At 41.0% G+C, this 16,376-nt stretch overlaps 1 protein-coding gene across 2 annotated transcripts in view; it reads right to left on the reverse strand.

Moving 5' to 3' along the window:
- b4galnt3b (beta-1,4-N-acetyl-galactosaminyl transferase 3b) overlaps window positions 1–16,376 on the reverse strand; it is a 133,180-nt gene that overhangs the window by 12,548 nt on the left and 104,256 nt on the right. Inside the window, exons 11-14 of one of the 2 annotated variants that reach the window (XM_067999651.1) lie at window positions 15,175–15,284; window positions 9,085–9,185; window positions 8,334–8,419; window positions 2,199–3,645 (exon numbers count right to left, since the gene is read on the reverse strand). In XM_067999651.1, the coding sequence (XP_067855752.1) occupies window positions 2,199–3,645; window positions 8,334–8,419; window positions 9,085–9,185; window positions 15,175–15,284 (1,744 nt within the window). Of the gene's footprint in view, window positions 1–2,198; window positions 3,646–8,327; window positions 8,420–9,084; window positions 9,186–15,174; window positions 15,285–16,376 lie in introns of both variants that reach the window. The other variant, XM_067999650.1, reaches the window with a different exon arrangement.

Genomic DNA, 16,376 nt, shown 5'->3' on the forward strand with positions numbered 1-16,376 from the left:
ACTAAGTTTTCCTCCAATGCAGTAAAAGAATCCTGTAGCATGAACAATAGCTCGTTGGATTGCAACAGAGCAGCAATTTTTAAGTTAACACAAGAGATGTCAGCACCTTGGATGGAACATGTTCCCACTTTTAGCTCCTTCACCTTAACTTTAGACCAGCGCAACCAGCCTAAAGATTCCAATTGGCACACCAGTGACTTTCTGGCCTCACTGAGTTATACTATCAGAGGAGAAATCTGAGAAGGATCAGTCGTTCAAAATAACACTATTACAGTATTACAACAGTAACAAGTTATATTTTGTACACTTTTATCTGTATAATTACATTCTGTGTTCAGTGTTTATCCAGAGGGCAACACACCTCAAAAGTCTATGTAGGGCATGGGAAAAATTAATAGCACAAAAAGAGGCAAACCTTAAAGATTGGCTTATATATCACATGGATTAAAAAAAGCTACCCGATCACAAAGCACTATCTATTGAGCAAAGCATGCTTGAGCCAATCAAAAACCATTATAATCTCTTTATATAATTTTTTCAATCAGCACATGAGCAACCAGAAATCAAATGTTCAAATTGCTCAAATTTTTCAAACTACTGTCATTGGCCATGTTGATTCTTGACCCACCTGCTAAAGAGGCTCAATATTACAATTTATATCATAATAAGCGCATAAAAATATTAAACAATTCTACTTAATGGCCTAGGCTCTCTGGTCCATCCCATCAGTTTTGCAACGGAAAAAGGAAAGAATACAAATCAGATATGCCGTATTAAGTGAAAAAGAGAGTGTATAAAAGGCTGGGGCTCCATGGATGAATGGTTCAAAATTGAAACTAAAAAAGCTTTTAGCACTTACAAGCCAGATAATAAAAATGAAAGCCAGGACAAATATAAATAATACAGATTTATGTTGCAGGGTCCTGATGGAAGCTATGAAAGAAATAATGGAGTCTCTAACAATAATTTTCCAAATTTTTGTGGAAAGGAAAACTGTGCCAGAAGTCTGCAAGTAGCCAAATGTGGCACCTCTCTTCCCAAAACAGGGATAAGCCAGGAAATTATAAGCCAGTTAGTTTTACTTCAGTTATCAGCAGTAAACTATTAAGAGTCTATAAACTGGATGACATTTATTAAGCACTTGGAGAAACAGTCAGCAGATTTCTATAATGCAGGTTTCGCATGACCAACCTTATAGAATTCTTTGCAGAAATAACAGAAAGGATAAAGAAAATGTAGTGGGTGTAGTTTATACGGATGATCAAAAAGCATTTGATAAATGTTTGTCACAAATGTAACGTATGGCAAAAATAATGGTACATGGAATTAAGGTCAAATGCATGCAGAGATGGTTGGAGGGCAGAAGGCAAAGTATATGGGTAAAAGGAAGTTTCTCAAGACTAGAAAGATGCAGTAGCTGATGTTCCACAGGGGTCTGATTTGGGCCCACTCATTCTTACTGTACACAAATTATGATCTGATCTTAGGAACAGAAGGAACAATATTAAAATTTGCTGAAATGGGAGGGGGATGGAATAATAAATTGAGATAGGGACGGCGTAAAATTGCCCATCCTGCTAGTCTATCTACTTCTTCTGGCAGATAAATGGCAGGTGAAGTTCACTGTGGAGAAATGCAAGTAATACATTTTGGGAGTACGAATAGGGAAAGGAAAGTACCAAAAATGGTAAGATTTTAATAGAGTAGAGGAGCTTACAGTATAGTTCTGCAAGCTGAATTTTTCCAACTCATTGAAAAGGATGTATAGAACAGACTTGACATTATCTCAGGAACATTTATTAAAAAAATAAAGATCATATCAATTTAAATACGGTTTAGATTTGTTATAAATAATTTTAAAATGTTAAGTATGCTTGATTGATTCCTATGACCCCCCCTTGAGAATTGGATAGCCTTTTCAGATGACAATATATTTTTAACGTAAAACTAATTTTGCAATTGTGATACAGAACACAAGTGTTGTACAGAGCCATAGATTGTCTCAGTTCTATATACTTTCTGAAAAAGTTGCATTGCTGTAATTGTGATTTTTATGCTGAAAGTGGGCAGCATGTAAAGAAATTGTTTCTGGAGCATACCCGTAGTGATTTTCTCTTGAACAGTCATAATGTTTTTGATATAACAACCAGTCTTCATCACATTCATGTGTGAAAACAAGAATTCAGGTCATCACTTACCCTTTATGCTTCTCATTCAACTTTCTCATATACATTTCTACTACATCTAGAGCCTCTTGATCTTTCATCAGCAGGTTTCCAGACACATTGCACCGAAGATCAATCCAGTCTGACCTTAAGGCATGGAAGTCCATATTGTTTACCGTGAAGGTCTGTTCCCAACTGACTGCTTTGTCGTAAGCATGTAGATAAGAGGTCATATCCTCTGGCATTTCCTCCTCATCCTCCTCTTCCATTGTCAGCTTACTGTTAGTTACTGTATCCATTGAAGAGATCCGTCCCCATTTTTCCCCCTTTTTCTCATACTCTTTCAACTTTTCTTTGTTTTTACCTTTTGATCTTCCGAATACTGCGACATTTTTCTGTTCAGTATAGTCGTAGTCTTTCTCTCCCCCCTCCTCATTTACAAGTGATCTAATTTTGTCAGACTGCTCTTTTACTTTGATTGGCTGCACCTCCTTCATGGACAGAAAATACATGGGGATTGTTGGTCCTGGATTCTCAGCACCATTATACATTTCATTACTTTGGCCACGGACAGATTTGTTTGAGCTTTTGATTTGCTTTTCAGCATGTAGGACTTCCTCTTTCAGCTTGGATTGTGACTCCAGTTCTTTACGATTTCTTAACAAATCAGTTCTCCTTTTACTGTCCTTTTTGTTCTGAAAGGTACCATTATTTCTGTTCATTTTGTCACTTCCTGACAAGATAGGTGGTTGCTGGGCATAAATTGTCCTCTTTGGTTTTTGAACAACCATTTCTCCTTGTTTCTCTACTAATCCATTAGTTTGTCTCTCAGAAAACTGAAGTCTACCAATATTTTTGTTAATATCTAGGTTTTCTCCTGGAAAAATATCCCTAGAAACAATGTTATTTTCTTTAGCCTTCTGCCTCACAAAGGATTTTGCTGATTGTCTTTCTAACCTATGATCTGATGTTGTATACTTCTGTTTTGAAAAACTGTGGGAGGTCTTGGCTGTTTTTTGACTCAGAGAGTGGGTACTCTGTGCATTTTCTTCAACGGAATCAGTTTCGTTGTTTCTGCCCTTCATTCCTTTTGGCGCCAGTGCTCTCTCAGTTAGTCTAGAGTCTACAGTCTTATTAAGAACAAATGCATTATCACTAGGTTTATTTTCTACAGCATAGAACAACTTTCTTCTCCTCTTAAAAGCATAGTCATCGTAGTCATCTCCATAGTCTTTTACCGTGACTTCTTGCTCTCTGCCATGTGAGTTAGCGAAGTGTTTGGCCTCCTGGATGCTGGATGCCTGTTTTTTTTTACTTCCAACTTCCGCAATATTCTTTTGGTTTTGCTCCTGGAATGCAGCTTTTGGATCCTCTGGTTGGGGGAATTGATCTTCCTCTTCATAGTCATATTCTTCCTCTTCCACTTCAGGATTGGCCCCCAGTCCTTCCTCTTTATTCCCATTCTGCTTATTTGGCTTTCCTGCAAAAATCAGTCACAGCATCTTATTTCGTTGTAAGTCTTTGCATACTGCAATGAAGATTTTCATTACTTTTTTCTTAAAAGCGGCAACTAGAAATTGGCTTATTAATTCAATTGTTAACTATGACCGGGACAATCATTTTTATTGTTTAAAGCTGTTAAGCAAGACTGTTTTAGAGTGGAATTTTAGTGCAAAGTGACAGATTTCAGATTTTTGGTGACTATAAACAAGGTAGCTAAGGAATAATAATTAGAAACATAGAAAATAGGAGCAGGAGTGGGCCATTTGGCCCTTCGAGCCTGCTCCGCCATTCAATATCATCATGGCTGATCCTCTATCTCAATACCATATTCCTGCTCTCTCCCCATACCCCTTGATGCCTTTTGTCTAGAAATCTATCTATCTCCTTCTGAAATATATTCAGTGACTTGGCCTCCACAGCCTTGTGTGGTAGAGAATTCCACAGGTTCACCACCTGTGAAGAAATTTCTCCTTATCTCAGTCCTAAATGTCCTACACCGTATCTTAAGACTGTGACCCCTTGTTCTGGATCCCCCAGCCAGGGGAAACATCCTCCCTGCATCCAGTCTGTCTAGCCCTGTCAGAATTTTATGTGTTTCAATGAGATAAAATGAGATTCAATGAGATTGGACTTTGACTTACTAAAATGAATTTCACTATCACTTGCAACCTTTAACATTCCAATTAAAATATAGAAGACCGTGATTAATAATTAGTGGAGACTGTGTAAGAATAGTCAAACATTGACAAATCCACTATATTTAATAGTGCCATTAAAGCACTTTAGCAGGTGCAATATCCTGTATTTATTTCTGACTCTGCTGTTTATGTTTAGAAAATCAAGATACATTAGATATTCTTATTGGGGGAGGAGTGCAGTTGGGAGGGTTTGTGAGAAAACTGCTGGATCCAAACCTAGGAACAAAATAGCTTCAATCAATAGGTTATCATTCCACAATAATTATCCAGCTGTCAATGCATTTTACCTTCGACCAGTGAAGAGCGACATGTAATCCAAGAATGACTACAGTGACATCATGACCTTGACAGAAACTTGGTTCATGGGTAACTACACCTTGCCCCTTACTGAAGCCTCCCCGCCTGGTTATACCTTATGCCACCTGCCCTGCCAAAACCACTGTGGTGGCATTATGGCTTTTATCACCAAATTTCACTTTGGTCTCTCCCCCTCCTCCATTGAGCACCTCACCTTGTTGCACCCCCTTACCTCCTTTAAAATCCTCGTTCTCCACTGCCCACACAAGGCTCCACCCACGAATATCTCACCGAGATATTCTCACTCCTTTTCTCCCTCAGCCTCTGCAATGAGCGACTCCACATCCTCAGTGATTTCAATCTCCATCTCAACTCACCTTGCCATCTCTCCTTTTAATTCACTGTCTTCCCTTAACCTCTCCCTCCATATACACTTTCCTATTCATATTCATATTCATGGCCCTCTTGACTTTGCCATCTCATGTGACCTCTCCATTCCCATCGTATCAATCACAGATAAGGCCATTTCTGATTGCTTCATTGAATCCCTCACCACTCGCATCCCTCTTTCCCTTTGCAAACCCACTTCCTTTTGCCTCCTGGAAAAAACTCTCCCCCAAGTCACTTAGTGCCACACTTTCAAACACCCAACTGTATAGCCTTTGGCCCTCCATTTGCCACGACACTTCTGCAGCTGTCATTCTGCTTAATCACTCCCTCACCTCTGCCATTATTGCCCTTGTCCCCATAAAACGTTTACTCCCTCCCACCCTGACTGTCCCCCTGGTATGGCTCCCATATTCGCTCCTTTAAGTCCAAAGGGTGCAGACTTTAACATATATGGCGCACAATTGGTTTAGCCATCTATCGCCAGATCTGGCTGGTCCACATCAAGCACTATCTGGCCCTGCTCTCCTCTACCAAAATCGCTCACTACTCCAGGATCATTTTGAAATGCAAAGTTAACCTCTGACTTCTCCATTAACAACCGTCTCCTTAAACCCCTCTCCACTGCCCCCTCCACCCTCACCTTCAACAACACGTGTGAGGAGCTCATGGACTTCTTTGTCACTAAGATTGAGTTGCCAATGCCGCATCCCTCCCTTCCCTTTGCCCACCAAGCCAAGCTTCCCACCTGGCCTAGCCCTGAACATGCATCTTTCTCTTGTTTTTCTCCCATCTCCCACATGTCCTCTCCGAGCATATCTTGTCCATGAAACCCACCTTCTGCTCTCTTGACCCTACACCCACTAAACTACTGACCACCTAACTACCCTTCCTGGCCCCTGTGCTAGCTGACATTGTAAATGTTTGCCCTTCCTCAGGTACTGTGCCCCCTTCCTTTCAAATCTACCGTCATCATCCCGTTCCTCGTAAAACTCACCCTTGACCCCTCTGTCCTTGCAAACTACCGCCTCATCTCCAACCTCCATTTCCTCTCCAAAGTCCTTGAACGTGATGTTGTCTCCCAATCCATGCCCATCTTCCATGCAACTCCACGTTGAATGACATCCTCTCTGGATTGTGACCGTGGTGCGTATCCCTTCTCATCCTCTCTGCAGCCTTTGACATGGTCGACCACGCCATCTCCTCCATTGTCCAGCTGAGTAGGACTGCCCTCGCCTGGTTCCACTCTTACCTAGCCAGTCGTAGCCGAAGAATCTCCTGCAATTCCTTGTCTTCCCCCCATGCACCGTTATCTCTGAAGTCCCCCAAGGATACATCCTTGGCCCCCTCCTATTTTTCATCCACATGCTGCCCCTCAACGACATCATCCAAAGACATGACATCAGGTTCCACATATACACTGATGGCACCCAGCTCTACCTCACCACCACCTCTCTCGACATCTCCACTTCCTCTGTGTTGTTAGCCTGCTTGTCTGACATCCAGTCCTGGATGAGTCACAATTCCCCCAATTAAACATTGCGAAGACCAAAGCCATTGTCTTTGGCCCCCGCCACAAACCCCGAGCTGGGCTTCTAACCCCATATCTATTCCATCACAAAGACTGCCTACTTCCACCTCTGTAATATTGCCTATATCCACACTTGCCTCAGCTCATCTGCTGCTGAAACCCTCATCCATGGTTTTATTACCTTCGGACTCGACTATTCCAATGATCTACTGGACGGCCTCCCATCTTCCATAAACTTGAGCTTATCCAAAACTCTGCTGCCTATCCTAACTCGCACCAAATCCCGCTCACCCATCACCCCTGATTTCGATGACCGATATTGGCTCCTGGTCACCAACGCCTCTAATTTAAAATTCTCATCCTCGTGTTCAAATCCCTCCATAGCCATTCCCCTCTCTATCTCTAACCTCCTCCAGCCCTACAACCCTCAGAGAACTCTGCATTCCTCCAACTCTGACCTCATATGCATCCCCTCACTCCCTTCGCGCCCCCCCCCCCCCCTCCATTGGCGGTCGTGCCTTCAGCCGTCTTAGGGCCTACGCTCTGGAATTTTCTGTCTAAACCTCTCTCTCCTCCTTTAAGACCCTCCTTAAATCCTAACTCTTTGACCAAGCTTTTATTCACCCCTCCTAATATCTCCTTCTATCAGCATCAATTTTTGTTTGATTACACTCCTGTGAAGCGCCTTAGGATGTTTTCCCATTTTAACGTCCCCATATAAATGCAAGTTGTTGTTGCTGTCATACCACCACCACAACAACAACTTACATTTATATAGCGACTTTAACGTAGTAAAGCATCCAAAAGCACTTCGCAGGAGCGATTTTCAAACAATATTTGACAGAGTCACATAAGGAGATATAAGGACAGGTGACCAAAAGCTTGGTCAAAGAGGTAGGTTTTAAGGAGCATCTTAAAGAGAGGTAGGGAGGTGGAGAGGTTTAGGGAGGGAATTCCAGAGTTTAGGGCCTAGGCAGCTGAAGGCACGGCCGCCAATGGTGGAACGATTAAAATCGGGGATGCACAAGAGGCAAGAATTGGAGGAGCGCAGAGATCTCGGAGGGTTGTAGGGCTGGAGGAGGTTACAGAGAAAAGGAGGGGCGAGATCATGGAGGGATTTGAAAACAAGGATGAGAATTTTAAAATCAAGGAGTTCCCGGACCGGGAGCCAATGTAGGTCAGCGAGTACAGGGGTGATGAGAGAACAGGACCTGGTGCGAGTTAGGATACGGACAGCAGAGTTTTGGATGAGCTCAAGGTTATCTAGAATGGAAGATGGGAGGCCAGCCAGGAGAGCATTGAAATAGTCGAGTCTAGAGGTAACAAAGGCACGGATGATGGTTTCAGCAGCAGATGAGCTGAGGCAGGAGCAGAGACGGGCAATGTTACGGAGGTGGAAGTAGGCGGTCTTGGTTACTGATGGTCACAAAAAGGAAGCTGTTGCAGGAATGGCTTACTGCGTAGGTTTTCAAACTGGGGTCCCAGGACCTCAAGCGTCTGTGAAGCAATCTCAGGGGACATCTGCAGTATTTTATTTTTTATAACCTATCCAGTGTTTACAAGTTTTTGATGGGAATTTCACTATTGCTGTATTATTTTTGTGGAATTTTTAATTTTGCTGGTTGTAAATTCACAAATATCAGCAAAAAATAATGTAAATCATTAGTAGTGTTGAGTAAAATTCCAATAGCTAGGTTGGCATTACTTACAGCACATTGAGTCACAGATCAAACAATATAGGGTTACCTTCACCTGCTCCTATCCAGAAAGGATTTTCATTCTTTTCTTTGTCTGGCTTTTGTGGTGTATCCATTTTCATGTATCTATAGAACCCAAATCTGTAGGGCAGACATAGTATGAATTAAAATGTAAGACAGTTAAGTGAAATCAATGACATTTTTAATATGCACTTAATGGTTTTAAGTATGTTATTAGAACATGGGACACATTTTCTAGTCATTACTTAGAATACATTGGATTACTAAACAAAACCATAGTTGGTGCCCTTTTATTGTCATTTCATTAATGGTCCCAATTATTCTCAGTAGATTTGCCCCATCAATCATTAATTTATATATATATTTTTCACTTTTGATTTTCCCATTATGCTCAGTAGTGCCTACAGCATAAAGTGTTGTCCTTCAAGTCTCATTCCTTCCTCAGATCATATACAATTTGACTCTACTCAGTCCACTCAAACTCCAAAGGGAGTAAACCTCCAAGAATAAGAAATGTGAAATTTCTCCCAATCCCATAAGTTAGAAACCCAAAGGATCCTCAAAGTTGACCCTAAGCCCTGAAGGCAGCCTCTGGGGAGGGGAGGAAGGGCAAACAAAAGAAATCAGAATATGCATTCTCGTCCACCCGATAGTACACCAACACAATGCAATACCCAAGTCTCTGAATTAATTTTCATCCCATCAATTCCCACCTATATTTTCATTACATTTCATTCTTAATTTATTGAGCTATCTCCCTAATACATAGTGTTGTGTGGCCTTACCTGTCCAAGTAATAGGCATTCTCATAATAAAAGCATTTGTTTTCTGACTCCATGTGTGTTAGCCTTGTGTAGTCATTGGGGTATACATAAGTCAGATGAACCTAGAATTTTAAAATGTTAAAAAGTCACTACTATTGGTTTAAACTCAGAATGTTTTATCTCTCAAATAGAAAATGCATTGAATTGATTCTCGCTCGTAGTCATTTTGGTATACAGTCATATTCACTTCTGTATGTTCCACAGAAAGGGATACTGGGGGTCATTTTCAACTTTGCCACCTAGCTGGTAACCTGGCGGAGCGGATCACCTGAAATCCATGGGACGAAAATTGGGCAAGTTCCACCACGCGTGGACAATCCGCTCTGCCAGATTACTGTCCAGCTGGCGAAGTTAACAGTTACCCCCATTGTTTCTTAACTGCAGTTGGTGCTGGTAGAATCACCAATGTTGTGGTTATACCACCAACACGGGCAATTGTGTACTATTGAGTTGCACCAACAAGGATGTTACAATTGACCTCAATGTCCTCAGTGGGAAATGTAAGGAATCTTACAACACCAGGTTATAGTCCAACTGTTTTATTTGAAAATCACAAGCTTTCGGAGGCTTTCTCCTTCGTCAGGTGAGCGAGTGTACACTCGCTCACCTGACGAAGGAGAAAGCCTCCGAAAGCTTGTGATTTTCAAATAAAACAGTTGGACTATAACCTGGTGTTGTAAGATTCCTTACATTTGTCAACCCCAGTCCATCACCGGCATCTCCACATCCTCAGTGGGAAACAGAGAAAAAAAAATGAGTCATGGTTCTTGTCCTATTCTCTATCCATAGACTTCCTTTGGAAAGTATAAGTGCTGTTGGCTGGCAGGAGAATAACGCTCGGCTGTTATGCCCTACATGGTCAAATCGTCTAGCAACAGCTGCCAAGGCAGAGCTGTAAACATTGGACAAACTCTAGGTGTGAAGTTTTCAGTGACAAGTTCCATCTACTTGCAGCAAAACATAAACATGGCTCAAACTGGAAAGCTGCACACATCACATGGGCCACAGGAGACAGTCAATTGACCGCAGGAGACAAACAAAAAATGCATTCCTTTCTCCTCTTTCATTTGCTGTTTCTCTCTTTCTGCAACTCCATTTTATATATGCCTGATTCTTCTTCTTGCTGATGAGCTAGGATAGCCCCATTCCCATAAAAATCTTTTGTTTTCTCCTAGTCTTCAGCAAGAGAAGTGGCAAGAAGGACTGCGACAGTGCCTATATCCAGGAAATCAAGGTCCTCTGGCAGGAGAATGGGAGATCAAGTTCTTCTGTGCAAGACCCCTGCCAAATTTGGTAGGCCCTCCCATTTGTGAAGAATGGCTACTGGAGTGAGCCACGACAGGATTTCCAGCACCTGTATAAGTATAGTCCAGCATGAGTCAGTCTACAGGAAAGCTGGACTGAAAAAGAGGAGAAAATTGGGATGAGGTGGAAATTGGAACAAAACATTTTTTTTAAGTGTTAGAATTATAATTTGCATACTTTACTGCAAACCACAGTCTGGTTCAGCCTGAGACAGTGGCCAGGGAGAGTGATAGAGTCGATGGCTAGGGAATGAATCTTGCAGCAAAGACAATGGTTTTGGTCTTCCCAATATTTAATTGGAGGAAATTTCAGCTCATCCAAGACTGGATGAAGAAATTAGTTATTGCAACGGGGAGAGTGTAGGGTTGTTCTGGATGGATAAATTGAGATGGGGCGAATGGCATTCTTCATCGTAAGTATCTTGTGAACCTTGCAATTTTCTCAATTTGTCATTTCAGAAATAATTGTGGATGTACTACACAAGGTAGCCACAAGATGGGGATGTTACAGAATCACAGAATCGTAGAATGGTTGTAGCACAGAAGGAGGCCATTCGGCCCGTCGAGTCCAGGCCGGCTCGCTGCAAGAGCAATCCAGCTAGTCCCACTCCCCCGCCCTATTCCCGCAGCCCTGCACATTTTTCCCTTCAAGTACTTATCCAATTCAATGTTTTGCTGCCAACTACCATACTGACTTGAATTAATTTCTACAGAAAAAAATATAAAACTAGGTAATATAATAACAAGTTGCAGCCAAAGACTGCTGCAATAAGAAAAGACATTTCATGGATTTGACCATGGTAACTGCCTGAAGCAAAGATTTGGAGAAACCAAAACTGGGTAGCAACAGTCAAATTTGATCTTCTAAAACCAGTAAATAATAGTTAATTCTGAATTTGAACATGACACTTTCAGAGACTTCAACATCAGGCCAAGCTTTCTTCAGGATTTCCATTTTTTTAAAAACATGCTTTGCCAGTCATCTTCACCATTAATTTGTCCTAGCATAGATCAGAGATGATTACCAAGTTAATGAGCTGAATGCTTGCAACTCTTACATAGATGAAAGAGCAACACCACAGACAATCTTTCTCAACACAGTTATTGATTTGATCGTCTTAATGCTGAAGGTACTGTAACTCATTGACTTGTTAGTCATTGTCTTTAACTGGCTGCAATAATTGAACTGTCACTTGTCTTTCAAGTGATAAAAATATTCTGCAAGGGGTGTTATCAGCAGAAACAATATATCATTTTGATGATATACACTAGTTCACTGAAAAATGCAAAAACAGACTTGGGACCAAAACATTTCTCTGAGAGATTCCTGCCCAGGTGTTGTGATATGATAATGAAGGTCTATTTACCGTGACTTGTTATTTTCATCTTCTAATAGCATTGTTTATGTAGTTTACCAATACACCAGATACGCCAAGAGAAGCCAATCTCTTATAGAGGCCAGGAAGATATACACTGTTGATTTGTACTGAAGCCACATTTATTGACCAGATAATAGAGATGCTCCAACAGTTTTCATTCACTATAGTTTCCACAAAGTTGGGAGTTAGGATACTGTCTGCAGTTACTGGAACATGACTTTGATTTCTTTCCATTCAGACAACACTGGTTCACTGCAGAAACTGAAACTAATGAGTCAGAGAAGTAGCTAGTATCTTGGATCAGGCTTTAATAAAACGGAGCACCTCCATCAACAAGGCCAGTTGCTTTTTTACAATTAAGATTTTGAAGGACCTGCTTAACAATGTTGTGTCAGATCTTGAGGTACCAGAGGGCAGTGAGCACCTGTGAAATTGTACTATAGCACTCCCAAAGTACTGCACGGGAGTGCCAGCCTCTGATAACTGCTCAAGTCCTGAGGTGGGACTTGAAGTCACAATCTTCTCACTCAGACACAAAAGGGCTACCGAAGGAGTCAAATTGACAACAGTGAGAATGGGAATCCTGGATGATTTTCCCCTTCCTAGCCTGGTGTGTTGAGATCAGAAACAAGTAATAGAACTGTGAACAGTGTAAGGAGTTCTGTACCGAGCACCTTCATATATTGCCAACTAGGAGCTCCGCCAACTGTAAATAAACTATTAAAATAAAATGCTCTAATTGGCATTACTGTTTCTAAAATTCCTCATTTCATAAAATCTATAAGTAAATCATGCAAAGTTCTCCTTGTTCCCATATAACTATTCCTGCTATCTGCCCAGGGGTGAGTGTGAGTTCTGATTAAAATTACCAATTTGTAGTGAATTATAGGCACCTTGTGCTCAAATTTAATTCAGTTAGCAAAGCAAAATAACTTTCATCTTATCAATGTGGACTGCAATATGTCTTGTCCACTGTGATTTCTATGATGTATTGCTAAGATTGTTAATGTCCACGAGTCTTGCCTGCACGTTTGTTGGATAACCAGTGTTTTGCCGACCAGTGGTAGCAGTGCCAACAGTAACTACCTTAAATCTCTTTTGGATGGTTTCCCATTGTGCTGCTGGTGCCAAACCTGGGAACTATTCAGAGTGACCATTAACAATGCTTCTTTTCTGAAGCACAATATTAAGTTGCTTAGGAAATGTTTTGACTTGAGGTTGTACAAGACTTTGTCATTTTGTGACCTGGACATATGTGCAGCATGCATGAATGGATGAAATAAAGACGAGCAGCCACAGGATATTTTTCAAACAATGTGACAATGCAGGGCATAAATGTTGAAATCAACAGAACTTAGGCTGCTTTGACAACTGGAGCCAACAGTGAGATAACAGCAGGTTTTTCCTTGCTCAATTCTGATTCATGTGGGTGTGTGCCAGGTTAAAAAGAGGCACATTTATCATTTGCAATAATATGCTAAAAGCTTTAAAATTCTTTATTACAGAAACCAATGTAACAGTTTTGGAATATCACTGTTCAGTTTGACAACCTGGGAAAAGATTGGTGTTTTGATTGATCTTTTTAATATAACATCTCAATGCTAAAAAAGAGAAATGGCCTCAGGACTTTTGACTAAGACACTTAGGTTAATTAGAAAAAGGAGGGGAGAACACTCCCTTCACCACCGGCGCACTGTGGCTGCAGTGTGCACCATCCACAGGATGCACTGCAGCAACTCGCCAAGGCTTCTTCGACAGCACCTCCCAAACCCGCGACCTCTACCACCTAGAAGGACAAGGGCAGCAGGCGCATGGGAACAACACCACCTGCACGTTCCCCTCCAAGTCACACACCATCCCGACTTGGAAATATATCGCCGTTCCTTCATTGTCGCTGGGTCAAAATCCTGGAACTCCCTTCCTAACAGCACTGTGGGAGAACCGTCACCACACGGACTGCAGCGGTTCAAGAAGGCGGCTCACCACCACCTTCTCGAGGGCAATTAGGGATGGGCAATAAATGCCGGCCTTGCCAGCGACGCCCACATCCCGTGAACGAATAAAAAAAAACAACCTGACAAAGTCTCGGTTTGAAATATACTGTTCGGCAGATGAATGGCTGGCAGCATGGAGAACAATGCTGCTGAGCATTTACATTGAAATAATGTACAGAGATAACACCAAACCAATTCCAGCACCAGAGAAGTTAGAAACTAAAAACTGTCTAATATTTGTTCAATTTTCAATGTTGGCTTGGATGGGCATTGTAATACATTACAAAATGGAGCAATAGAAACCCAGAAGTGTTATCTAGCTCTCACAACTAATTAATGCTGTTTTTGAGGATTTTTAAAATTTTGTAGCCTGTTTTTCTAGCATAAATTATTCCACATTTACCTCAGTGATATTACTCAGTCCTTGTGTAAGGAGAGAAAATAAATCATCCAGAGCTTCCACTCCTGATTGCTACTGAGTAACTCCTGAAGGGAAGTGCCTGTGTGGATGTCAGGTGAGGGCAGGATCAGGTTCAACTATGATGCCCCAAAGGGTGAACTGCCTGCAAACACTGTCTATGTTCGAACATTAAGATGGTCACTTGGGCAAAGTACTGGAGCGCTGCCGGCATTTGCGGAGCTATACTGCAGCATAGGTCACTGCTTTCGGGAGAGCAGAAAAATAGGAGAAAACTGAAGAAAACAATGGACATAAGGATGTTGTTCCTGCTTAAATATTAATGAGCAAATGCCAATTCGGGAAATACAAAATCTAAATTGTTTGATGATTCACAGTTCTACATTTCAGAAGACCAGATGGTTGAACCAGTTTTAAAACGAAGGTGTGGTCCTCTGAGCAGCCAGTGTGCCTGAGCGCATGCACACATACACACAAGCAAATGTATGCAGTGAGAGTGTATACCTGTGTATACGAGACTGTATACAAGACTGACCTCAGGATGCCTGTTTACATGTTTAACGCACACAGATTAATTCTGGATTTCTTTTAAAATTCTCAATGAAACTGTAGCTGCGTAGTGAGATTTGTTTTCAACTGCCAAGCTGAATTGAAATCAGGTCTGAAATAATTGGATTTGAAACTGGATGTTAACAGTCTGAACTGAATACACTGTTTTGCCTTCAGTAATGCCTAGCCCATCCATCAGGATATAATTTGGTAACAGCATGATTAGCAAACTGGGTTAGACTGAACTACAATATAAACAGCACAGTAGTTAAGAACAAATTAACTCTGGATTAGCATGATCTGAAGATGATCGCTCATGTTAAAATAAAATACTACCAAATGATTGGCAATGCTGACCTAGTACATCTTCATTAATTCTGCCTAAAGGAACAGAAAAAGATGCTTACAAACTGTAATCCCTGGTAACGGAGCAACGGGAACCCTTTAATTATGTAGCTGGGTCTGTAGACACATTCAGGCAGCACTTGGTGCACACGGGACTCGTCAATTAGAGGTACTGAAACAAAAATTAACAAAAAAAAAGGTGAGGCAGATGTTACACAAGCTCTGTACTGTTCTCTGCTAAAAACAGGGCTATGATCTTATTAATTAGTGCGCAAGTCTTAATAAAATCCTCAGGGAATTTAAGGCAGGCATTAGTCATTCTGTCATGATTAAGTCATTTACGCTTTCCTTCCCCCCCCCAACTTGGAGGTTCACTGTTTTTACTTAATCAATAAAAAGATGCTGCATCAGTAGCTTTAAAAATGAAAAGTCCATTTCTTCTTTTACAATAGAAATCCACAAAGGTTTTGACCTGGACTAAAACACAAACAAGATAAAAGAAATGAGTTAGTTGAAAACAGTCAAAGTACCTTTTAACCTCTCCATCAGAGGAACACAGTTCCCACTGGTGGTTTATAATACATATGCCATGAACTAACACACCTAGCTGACTAATAAGCTGTATGTTGGTTATGGCATCGGTCTCACTCAAGCATGACTATTGCAAACAAAGAGCAGAAGTTGTGTATGTCACTTGGTGATTCTCTTTTTTACAAGTGGTTATGTGAAGTACAAGTGGATTTGCAAGAACCAGTATTGATGATTATGAATCATTGTAGAAAACATGTTATATTATTAGTGTATACCTCCACTAAATCATGGAATGCCTATCATAGATCATTATTTCATAGTACTGTTCGGAAAGGTCTCAAATGAGACAATTCAGAAAAGCAAGTTAATTTGAATTTAAATAAAAGAATGACCAGCCCAAAAATGAGACAGTAGTGAGTACCTCCTGTGCTCAGTTAAGTACAGAGAGTACAATTTGATCATTTGCCTGAAGCCAGTTCTTTGTACATACTTTATTCGAATTTGGCTTTGCTTACATAAAAGATCTTTGTTTAGAATATGTGGCTGAACACATTGGAAGAATGATTTGTTCACATTATGAAAAACAGGAATGACTAGTATTTGACACTGGAGCTTGAATTTAGTAAATATGTATTATATCGTTGAAGGAAAGATTGATTTGCATTTAAAAATGATGTATACAAATGCGAGACCAAAGCTGCACTTAAAACCACTTGCAGGCACCTGAGCGGGG

The sequence above is a fragment of the Heptranchias perlo genome, chromosome 18 (assembly GCF_035084215.1).
Source record: "Heptranchias perlo isolate sHepPer1 chromosome 18, sHepPer1.hap1, whole genome shotgun sequence".
NCBI classification, from domain to species: domain Eukaryota; kingdom Metazoa; phylum Chordata; class Chondrichthyes; order Hexanchiformes; family Hexanchidae; genus Heptranchias; species Heptranchias perlo.